This window comes from Esox lucius, chromosome 20 (genome assembly GCF_011004845.1).
Source record: "Esox lucius isolate fEsoLuc1 chromosome 20, fEsoLuc1.pri, whole genome shotgun sequence".
NCBI classification, from domain to species: domain Eukaryota; kingdom Metazoa; phylum Chordata; class Actinopteri; order Esociformes; family Esocidae; genus Esox; species Esox lucius.
In genome coordinates, this window is record NC_047588.1 from 24,394,632 (window position 1) to 24,406,894 (window position 12,263).

Here is a 12,263-nt window from a genome sequence, read left to right on the forward strand (position 1 = left end):
TCACTCCTGTTATTATTTGTCATTACTATGTCTTTCTCAGTACGTTATCAACCTCTAAATTCTGCTTCTGTCCCTAGCAACCAGACGCCCTGGAGACATTTAACCGTGGGGCTATGGTTGGGTTGTTGGTGGTTGCCGTGGCAATTGCCATGGTGATGGTGATAAGTCTGTTGCTGGTGCGCAGGAAGCCATACGGAACCATCAGCCACGGCATAGTAGAGGTAGGATCACAGGCAGGAAATCAGACAGAACACACTTTCAGTTACTTCTACTCTATATATACGAATATGAGCAGACCACTAGTGGGTTTCCCCCACCCCCCTTTTTTACATCATTCATCGTTTAGTTGCCATGAAAACATTTATTAAATTAACTTATATTAGAGTATGGTGTTCCCTCATTCCTGTCTGTAGAACTTCCTTTTACTGATGTAATTATATCAGTACTTTCTCTGTATCAGTGTAACCTTTAACTCTCTGTGTCTCACAGCAGGTTGACCCCATGCTAACTCCAGAGGAGCGTCAGCTCAACAAAATGCAGAACCACGGCTATGAAAACCCCACTTACAAATTCTTTGAGCAAATGAACTGAGGCGGTGGGTGTGGCCTCCTGGTTATGCCCAATTACACAATGCAATCCCATTTTTCCCCTTCTAGGGGCCACCCCAGTCACACTGGCTAGGACGTATTAAGATGTATAATTAGGCCCAATATTTAATATGTCCCAGAACTGCTGACCACATCAGTTTTTGGAATGTGTACCAGTAAAAACCGACAAATTAACAACCCATCCTCTTTTGGTCTATAATCAAAGGGTGGACATTTACACCACAGAGTAACAATCACTCCTGTCCACTTGGATAGAAATACCACTGGAGATATTTGAGACAACCCCCTAAACAATTAACATATGGATACTTGTCTGAAAATGACTCAATATTGAACAGTGCATTTGCTTTGTTGGATTTGATTTTCCTCTGTTCAGTCTCTTGTGAATTATGTCACAGGTCTGATTCATTCCATCAGATACATAGTGTCAACGTTAATTAACATTATAGGAGGACTACAGTGTAACCGATGTAAACCTCCACACAAACCAGTTCTCTATCCAAGGCTAAAATGACACGAAGACCACTAAACCAATCACATCTCCACGAGTCAGTGTAAGCTATGCACAGTTAAGAACAGATGAGGAGGAGGTTGGGTTGGGAATGTAAGGTATTGAAGCTTGATTGACTTAATCATAATTCAGTTACACTACTTCCACCAACATGTATTTTAGATCCATAGTCAAATGGGTTGGTGGTCTTTTGATATTTAGCCCAACCATCATCATCTTAAGCCTGTGGCATCTGAAGAAACATACACAATCAGCATTCAGAGCCTATTCCATGTGACGTGAACTATTCAATTCCACCGATTTACCAAATGTACAATTCTAAGTCAATTAGTGAATGATAGCTTTTAATTTTCTTGTACTGCTACCTAAAAGATTGTTACGAAGTAATCAGAAGTCCATAATTTTACTGAAAGCATGCAGATTTGGTGTATGATGCTACCGTCTTTGTGTTGTTCCTGTTTTTTTATGCTTTTGACAAGGTCGAAATGTCACAGAATAAAATGGTCAGTGTAAATATCTTTAGAAAAAACATGACTTGAATAGATATTTCTGTAATTAATTTGCATCAGTGTAATGAAATAATAAAAAAATAAGAATACCTTGTGCTGTTCAGAGAGAGAGAACATTTTAACATGGCTGATTGAAAACGGACTGTTGTAAAAACCAGCACAAGATGACAGTTAACTTCGGACTAAGGTATTTTAGGTAGTCATTGAGAATCGTTTACTTTTCAATAACACATGAATCCCCTATTAGAACTCCAAGGAGTAGCATGTGATCAATAGACAAGCTATGTCCAATACCTTCATTATTTCACAGCAGTTCAACACTGGATGTCTCTAATTTAACAATTTTCAGGTTTGAATGAGAACAGTGGCATAACCATTCATTATTATGGTGAAGTGGAATTCAGCATTGAGGTACATAGTGATCTTGGTAAAAAATTTGATATTGGGCAGCAGTTGGGCCTAATGAAGGACTATTGCTCAGATAGGTTGTAATGTCAATAATTCTTCTAGCCCATCTCAGAGGCAGGACTAATATCAAAGTTTATTACTTACAATTTAAGTCAATCTTTTATCTTTAGGGACATATCAGGTTTGCAGGTAAAATTAACATTATAAAGAAAAATTGATAAACCCCAGTTGTTAGTCCAGTATTATGGCTCCTTTTTCTGTTCAATTTCTAACCCCAGTGAGATGGATTGCATCTGTCTGTTATTATGATTAACATCATTTATTATCCTTCATAGATAAGGAGGTATTGTCCACTTGGCTGATTTTCATGGACAGACTTTTTTCCCCACTACATGATAAAGATAGTGTGGGTAGAGGTCACATATGCTTACGTAGTGAGAGGTTGCAATCTAACTCGGGTGTCAACCGAAACTCATTTGGCCTATTTACTATACAGATGATCTTAACCAAAACCCTCTCAGAATGCTGAAAATAGTTTTTGGGAAAAAAAACATTGAAACGTCCTTAGGTGTATAATAATTTATTTATAACTCATGGCTAGGTTTTTCAGCTGTTGTGTGGTTGATGAAACCACAAGCAGAGACAAAGGAGTTGTTATTGTTGAGAGCATCAGGAGAGATGTGGCTCACTCATCACTTAAAAGGATTCTGTTTTTATATTCAAATAATGCTTTGATTATGAGGAAGAGGAGATCAAATTCTTGAGCTCTGAGATTGGATTTTCCATGCGTTGTATTTGAGGAGTGTGAATCACAGGTTGTGGTTGCTGCGTCATGAGATGTAGAGAGCCAAGTTAGTCCTTGTATAATTTGTACAGCTCTCTTTAGTGAATGAAAATGTGGTATGTTCACAGTTTGTTAGGGGAACCCTGTATCAATACTACTGAAACCATAGAAGAGAATAAGCTTGTCTATGTTTCCCCAAAGACTCTAGGTTTCCTACCAGCATTTAGCAGACATAGAATGGTGTATAATGTAGTGACTGAACACACATTTGTAGGTCCTGTATTAATTAAGGTATGTCTATGTTGGCCCCCTCCCATTCAATTAAAATGCAAACAATGATATGGAGATTTTAATTGCTGCATTATTGCCTTTTACAATGCTGTGTTTTGGATGTAATTATATGTATTTTTTATTTATAAGTAATATTCAATTGGATTGAGGGTCATGCTTTTTCGCTATATGAAAGATTAGTAGCTTGTATAAGAATACCTAAAGAGGTTAATCCATGTCTATCCTGCAGTTCAGATAAAATAGACAGACCTCCACTGAAGACCTATTACTAAATGTACCATGGTGTGGCGCCAAGCACAACTATTAGCAAAGGATTGCTCCACAGTAGACAATTAAATGCCATACATACACCAATGGCCGTGTACGAGTTGAACTCCCCTCATTTTGACTATACTCGGATTTGCATTATACAGATGACATCAGTGAGACTGCTGATCTTCAGATGTATTCAGAACTTGACCAAAGACATGCTCTACTCTGGAGATCAGAAAATTGAGTAATTTGATCAAATGTTTCTGAGCTATGTTGAGTGTAGACCTAATTGTATGTGCAAGAAAAATGTACAATGGAAATCTGATCAAGCTCATTAAAACTGTTATTAAATGACAAATGACCCAATAAACTCTGTCTCTCTGTTTCTTGAATTGCTGTGCTTAACCTGTGAGCTGAGAATGAGATATACTTGTCATGGGTGCATAATATTTACCTTCATGGGTTCACACAGAAATAATGTAGAGTGGAGCTAAAACCCTTTGGAAACCCTTTTACATTTTTGATCTAATGTTTTTATCTAATGTTTTACCTTTAATTTGATCAGATAATTTAATTATAGATCATGTGAACCCAATAAAACAAATTACACAAAAACAATTGTACTTCAATTTAATTTTGGAAAAGGTATTCCAACATTAGATTGAAAAACAAAATATGCTCCAAAATCAGCTCCAACTTTATTAAAAAACTAAATTGTAATATGTAACATTTAGTTTTTGCTTGCTATGACAAAATCATGCATGTACCTCAACTTCGTAGTTGTGGCACCTACATTTCAATTTGACACCACCTCCAAGCGTCAACTCTCTTCAAGACATAATTGTCAATGCTAAATGTGATTGGTACTTTCTTTTGACCCGAGTTTTGTGGTTTGATATCATGTCTTGATGAGGCAAGACCTCCAAAAGCTTATTGGCATGGAGATTGCATCTAATTGTAGACTTGATGACTTTGAAGACCAAGGTTCAACCAACTTCTGCAATTCTGCAACTATGGTCAATGGACAATTTTCTTACCTCTGAAATTTTCTTACCTCTGAAACAGTGAGTGGAAGCAAAAGGCAGTTGGATCATTTCTCCAAGTGAGTAAAAGCTGATAAACAGTGTTGACATTTTACATCGCATTATATGCTCATCTTAACCAAGAGGGACAATAATTCTGAAACACACTGTAAATCACAAGTCCAAAAAATATTTTTGTAAACCTACTTTTTTTATTCTGATGAAATTTAAAGGTGCACTATGCAAGTTTGCGCCACCTAACTGCAGTAAGTTGATAATGGGTTCAATAACTCCATTAGGACCTGACACTATCATTTGTAGCTATGAGCATTCTGACATATCTGAAGAAGTGTCACCTCCAATTGTCGAAGCTAGTGCCATGAACACAGACATTCGTTTTAGAAGGTCTGGGCTATCTATCGCATTACATGCATTTCCATATTTGAGAGACTTGTTGAAGGCTAGCTAGCAAATTTGAAACCATAATCATGCTAGCTAGTTTGCGCAGTAAGACCATTGATGTGGACATAATAATATGTGCGTTTTGATCTGTTTGCACAAGGCTAAAGGCAATGTAATTAGTTCTCCAAGCAATAACTGCTTATGCATTAGGTTTGGTCAAACAAACCGCAATGTATGTTTGTTTTTCTTAATTTTTTATAAAGAACACCATAAATGCTAACTAGGTTGTATCAATATTTTCCAGCAGGAAATGGAATCAAGTGTGTGCACATTGCTAGTTAATCTTAGCTTATCGTCTCAACTAAAGCAAAGACTTTGGAGAAGCCTTCCTAAAACCTACAGCTCAGAAAAAAATTAAGAGACCACTGCACCTTTTTCTTTCCTTTCCAAAAAAGTTGAAAAGGAAGGTTTTGAGTGAGGAACAGAAGCTTTCAATTTGCAGTAGTCTCTTAATTTTAACCCTTCTGTTCCTCACTCAAAACCTTCCTTTTCGACTTTTTTGGAAAGGAAAGAAAAAGGTGCAGTGGTCTCTTATATTTTTCTGGAGCTGTATCTACACTCCTTTCCTTGATTATCCAGCTAACTAGCGAAACAAGGTAGCCTACATGTATGTAATGTTACCTTACTTGTTCAGTATAAAGATAGCCAACTCTGCATCACTGTTCATCATTTTTCTGTCCAAGGCTTACAGACAGATTTATTATCTGTCACTACATAATAAATGCCAAATTCAGGTTTTCCCTTGTTTTACTCCCTGCTTTGTCTGATGCTTTGCAGAAATAGATATTTCTGGTGCTCAATAGAAAAAGAAAAAGAATATTTATATATTAAAAGATTTGTAATATTTTGCAGATATGTCAGTAAGTTGCAGCCTGAGAAAATTGATAGGCTTAATGTCTGTATGTCTACTACCAACAATAACAGTAGCACTGAAAACATTTCACTTAAATTACTGCTAGTTACCGACATAAAGAAAACCACAGGGGCAGATATGCTAAGGACACTTGCATGGCCAAGGTCACTTACCACTAGTTTCAAAACTACCTTAGTACACAGGCTATTGTGGCTAATGGAAAGTCCAGAAAGGAGATCAACATTGTTACATTTTGTGTCCTCTATTGTTCACTCTCTATATCAATAAAAACTTTAAACTCTTTCAGAAATTGTGTATTTAATGTTGCTGATGCTGATGACACTGGACTAGTTTGTAGGTTGGTACTAAATGCAAATAAGTACATGGAACTTTCTAGGTCACAAAACCAAGTTTCACATGACCATAACATTACTACCCTAAATGGTTCTAAATGGTCATAAATGTTGTTGGCTTTCAAGAACAATAATCTGAACAGTATTACTCAACAGCTACCTATAGGTGTTAACCTTTTTATTATAAATTATGTTTATTTTATTTACTGTGCAAGTATATATACAATGACTTTTCTCACATTTTATTGTGGTACAAAATGAAAATTGATTTACCCAGGAGCCAAAATATCTGAAATGTCATAATGTGAAAAATAAAATCTACATTTTCTGTCAAGATGTGCAAAGCTGGTAGAAATGTATCCAAAGTGACCTATGGCTGTAAATGCTGCCACTGGTGTCTCTACCAATGATTCCCAACCAAATACCAAATAGTGTCAGCAACTGTGGCAATATGTATGTATTTGTATGACACCAAAATATGCAAGAGATGTGTAGAATTATACAAGCAACCATATGCTATAATGTAGTATGGGAAGGTCATAGGACTTGGAAGTGATAGTGATTGTGATACTTCTTGTTAGGCGGGGGAGGAGTCCTTGGAGAAATCTCAGGGTGCAATTCAAAATAAGCTGAATTTTTCAGTAAAATTGGGGAAAATAATTCTGAAGAAATAGAAACTTACACGAGATTTACTCAAACCAAAACCACAGCGCCACACTTAGATTCCACCGAGTGTCTCTGGTCTATTGGGTTCTAACAATCCTTCTCTGAAAACCGTGTGGTGTTATGGAAAATGGGTTGTATCGGCTTGTGTCATGCATGTGGTTAAGACACATGCACTAGTCTACAAGTCACAGCACATCTTTTTTTTTTTTTTAAACTGCAAATAATGCAATTGAAACCCTAAGCCCATCACTTTTCTTGTACATACAATGCAAGTGCATGTTATATGATCTTTGTTTCTTAATCCGTGTTAGTTAAAAATGTACATGCAAACCAAAATAAAACTAAAACCAGGTAGGACCAGGCTTTCCAACACCCCTTCCCACATTACCTGGATCATGCCTCCAGACCACACTACGTTCTGTGGGTGTCCACCTGAAACACATTCCCTTTCTGGACCCACTTGACCCAACTAACTAATGAACTTCAATTTGGCAATTAGTCACACCTATAATAAAAACTTTTCATCATTACACATGTATGTGTGGTTTGTCTTAGTTGAGAATTAGATTCTCATTCAGCAGGCTGAAGTACTGAGTTTGTGCATCTTCTGATGCTGCACAGTCTTGAAATCGACAGGAGAGATAAACATACCCATCAACAAATGGGTCAATCCAGCAAGCATATTTGGTTTGGTGTAACGTCTTCAGTTGAGGACCAGGACACAGGCGCAGAGTACATTAACGTCATTTAATCAAATACTTACACATAACAACAGGGCTTAAAAGCCTCAAAGTGTAGGACTCAAAACATGAAACAGGAACACGGAACTGGGGATACTAATAGGGAGGTGGTTAAGGGAAAACGAGACACAGGCACGAGGTCACAGGACACAGACCTATACAAACCGATACAGCTCCAGCTGGATAATTTAAATCTTTCCCAAATTATATAGGCCTGTCACAACACATTATGTAAATACACTGAATTATGTAATAACCTGACAAAACGTAATATATTTTCACTTCATTATGTAATAACTCATGCAATTTGTAATAATCTGACAGATTTTGTAATAAACAGCTTGAACGCAATATGTAATAAATCAGGACTCAAAAACCCATTGTTCATGGATGCAAGTTATTTGAGTCCTTATTTTAACTTAACTTATTTTAAATCTAGTTTTTATTTATTAATTGTTCTAATAAATCAATTGTAATTTCTTACAAATTGTATCGATTGCCTCTCTTTCATAAATTGTCTTTTAAAGTTGTAAAGCATCATGGATTGCCACTGTGTGTGAAAAATAAAGTTTTGGAATTACCTTGGAAGAGGAAGAATAAGGCCACTAGTTGAAAGGCAACATGTTGAAAGGTATGATATTGCGTGACTAAATTGTTATTTCTCTGCAAAGCATTGGATTTAGAGATTCTCTCATTTATAGTTTACTGTAGAATAGCTCAAAATGTATGCTAATAACCATGTGTTTGTTAGCGATGACAAAACTCACTACCCGAGCAGATACAATTGTTCTTAGATAGTTTCTGAGAGGAACATTTTGTTTTCCATCATTTCATCATGTATTCACAGGAATAGTTCACATATATTAAAAATGTTTATTGACACACGTTTTTTTGGTAAGTTTGAGCATTTTGAAGAAAATCTGCGACCAGGCCTGTTAGAAAGTAGGCCTATTAGGCCTACATACATTTACAGTGTGATCATCAGCGCTGCCAAGTTTCACACATTGACCGTGAAACTCACAGAATGGAAACTTTTCACATGCTCTCATGCCACATGTCCATTTTCTCACCCAGTGAGATGTTTAAGTGTTTAACCTTTTCACGCGTGAGTTTCAAATATTCCTTAACGACCCCCCAGCGTGAGTTTTTTTGCGCGTGAGTTCAGTACTCACTCAAAGTTCCAGCATTTGAACAGTCACCTTGCCAGTTAAGGAACACTACATACATTGCATTGCAAGCTTCTCTTGTTGACTCAAATTCAAAGAGCGGCAAAAGCTGGTTGATGTGTAACTGTAGCCAGCTAGCAAACGTCAACCAACCGCTAGCTAACAAAGCGTGACCTGTAATTGAGTGCAGTGAAAATGTATAAAACTATATAAAAAGCATAGTGGCATCCACAACGGGTAACATAACTTCTAGAAGGTTTTTACAATGGTTTTGATCGGTTGTCAGCTCTTCCAGGAAATGTTAAGATGCTCTATAGTAGTCGCAAATATCATTCGTTGTGTATTAGTGTTGGCTGTCTGTTGGTACGCAAGTAACACTTTTTGTCCCGATTTGAATGCTTGCTAACTGGTTAATATCATAGTGTGGTCTTGAAAAAATTACAATCAGGAAATAAAGTTACAAACACTGTTTGAGCTAAATGTGAGTACATAACAGCGTGGTCTGACCAACCATTGTTACTTTACTTGTACCTAGGCATGCTAATGGTGCGTTCTAAACAATACGTTCTAATCACACCAGTGTGATCGTACGCTTCAGGGACCACTCTAGCCTGATCACACTGGTGTGATCGTACACGTCAAAGGGTTAATAGTCTAAATGTTCATCCATAGTGTTGTTAAACAATACAGTGTGGTTCATATTCTTTGCCTAATTATACCATAATTGGCACTGAGGGAATAAAGAATTTGAAAGGATTTACTGTTGGTCTTTTGTTGTGCAACCATTCTAAATAGTAAAAATGTGCATTATCTTTAATGGCAGTGCTGTGTGTGTGCACGCATGCACGTGTGTCCTCACATTTGTGTACATATACCAATACTTTGTTTGTGTCAGTGTAACACTGAGGGTCGTACAGTTGAACACTCAAGTACAGTTTTTGTTAAGCAAAGGAATACAGTTACACTTTGTGTAGGTTTGGCCAATGAATTATACAATATGTTCAGTAGATTAATAGTATATTTTCAAATGAGTTTTGAGTCAGTATGATTAATGCTAGAATGCATAAAATAAACATAAAACATATATGTTATAATCATTTTCATGAAAGAAGACATCCAATTTGTTTGGTTATTACATAATGCACCATATTATTATTATTTTCAAATTTATCACATATTGTATTCAAGCTGTTTATTACAAAATGTGACAGTTTATTACAAAAGTGAAAATGTATTACATTTTGTCAAGTTATTACATAATGCGGTGTTATTACAATGTACTTTTACAAGGCCCCCATGAGATTCAACCTCAGTTCCTTTCAGATAGTGCTACTAATAGATGTTATTATGACTAATATGCCAGCCAAATACACAGCTGCAGTTTACAGATTATTGTGTCCACAACAGTACCACTCTTAAACCCACCACCTCTGTTGAAAATGCACACAGGTCCAAGGCACTAAATTCCATCAGTACAATTCCATCAAGTCAACATATGGAATTGTTTTAATATTAATTTTGCATAGATGATTTTGTATTTTGATATGGACTTGTAGGATATATTTTAGCTTTCCTAAAAAAAAAAAAAAATTACTGTATGTCCGAGTGGAAAATGACGATGACCAGCTTCTTCCTCTGGCTCTCTGCTTTTGACTGATGAACTGTATTCCATACATTTGATATTTACAGTCATCTTAGTGATGTCTGTATATTTAGGGCACCCCACCTCCGCAAAAAGACCGCAAGGGAAGCAATTTACTGTAATGTTTACTGTAATGTTATGGGTTTCACAAGATTCTGCTGAACACCCGTAAAATAAAAATAGTGTGGCTAACTGAAACATTACCGAATCAGGCGAAAACATGACATGGCCAAATTTGACCAATACTTAGTGAACTGGATGTACTGATCACTGCTCTAAAATATTTGTTCAAGTGAATCAATCAATCAAATATATATTATAAAGGTCTTTTTACATAAGCATTTGTCACAAAGTGCTTTTACAGATCCCCAGACTGAAATCCAAAGAGCATGCAACAACAGAGTTGATGCACAGTGAAAAACTCTCTAGTAGGTTGGAACCTAGGAAGAAACCTAGAGTGGAACCAGTCTCTTAGGGGTGGCCAGTCCTCATCTGGCTGTGCTAGGTAAAGATTACAAGAGTACAAAATTATAATAATTAATGAGTGCATGTGAGCTGTGTCCAGAGTCTATTAACAGAATCCAAGTCAGCTGCATGACCAGGTGGACAAGGACAGGGGCAATCAGGTGTGAGCAGTGGCAGCAGGAATTATCAAGCTGCAACTTGATCTGCGACACAACCAGGAGGACTATGGATCAGGGAAATCTACCAGCCATTTGGGCCTGGTAGTCATGAGGTGTGATCCGAGTGCTCATGTCCTCCTAAGCTGAAACAGAACAGGACACAAGGAAAGTTGAGAGAGTGCATTCCTTGGATTCAAAAAGGAGAACTGACCCTAATCTGACATAAGCTTGAATTATGTTTGCTTTTAATTCAAATATTAGGCATGAAAATGATTGTGTTATACTAACTCTTAGATTTTACAAAATACATGTGGTCTTTAAGATTTTGTATTGGAATCTGAATTTATTCACCAATTTTTGTTATTAGTGCCTAACATTGTCATATGGTGTGACATGAAAGTTATTGTATATAAAATGAAAATGGGGTATACTTTTCTTAAGAAACTCACTTTATCATAATTCTTTATCATTATTTGAAATCCAGCATTTCTTTGTGAAGATTCATTATATTTTGTATTATTTTTCTCAATCTTTCAATAGATTTTAGATTAATTGCGACAAACCCTGATATAAATAAAACAAAATGCTTGTGTGTCTTGGTGATACTATTTTACATGTGTTCCATTTAGATTTCTATGATTTATCACTAACAAAGCCTTTTTTTTGTTACAAATTTGAATGTCACACCAAATGATACAGTGGGGAGAACAGGTATTTGATACACTGCCGATTTAGACGATTTTCCTACTTAAAAAGCATGTAGAGGTCTGTAATTTTTATCATAGATACACTTTAACTGTGAGAGATGGAATCTAACTGGTTGGTAGGTGATCAAATACTTATGTCATGCAATAAAATGCAAATTAATTACTTAAAAATCATTCAATGGTATTTTCTGGATTTTTGTTTTAGATTCCGTCACTTACAGTGGAAGAGTGCCTATGATAAAAATTACAGACTTCTACATGTTTTATAAGTGGGAAAACCTGCAAAATCAGCAGTGTATCAAATACTTGTTCTCCCCACTGTATAGTGCCACACACTATAGGATGAACCACACCACACTACAATTTGTCAATGCAAAAACACGTATTATATGCATTTAACATTTAAATAACATTATTTTAAAACAATCACACAAAGGTGTGAAACATTGTGCCACTAAACAATGTATAGCATTTGGTTATCGGACACAGGACTAGTGAAGAACCATATTTCTAGTGAGGAACACATAAGGAATTGTATCATAAGTAATTGTTTACAGTTAAGTCTGTTGAATATTAATTACTGGTAAGTGTTGATTACTCATAACTACCCCTAAGTAAATCAACCAAATAAACAAGGTTAGGTAAGTAATGAGTAAGTATGACAAA

The 12,263-nt window shown here is 36.2% G+C and overlaps 1 protein-coding gene across 2 annotated transcripts in view; it reads left to right on the forward strand.

Moving 5' to 3' along the window:
• Positions 1-3,733, forward strand: part of aplp1 (amyloid beta (A4) precursor-like protein 1) — a 67,981-nt gene extending 64,248 nt beyond the window's left edge. Inside the window, exons 17-18 of one of the 2 annotated variants that reach the window (XM_029115695.2) lie at positions 78-221; positions 493-3,733. In XM_029115695.2, the coding sequence (XP_028971528.2) occupies positions 78-221; positions 493-591 (243 nt within the window). In that variant the 3' untranslated portion in view covers positions 592-3,733. Of the gene's footprint in view, positions 1-77; positions 222-489 lie in introns of both variants that reach the window. The other variant, XM_029115694.2, reaches the window with a different exon arrangement.
• Positions 3,734-12,263: the final 8,530 nt, after the last annotated feature.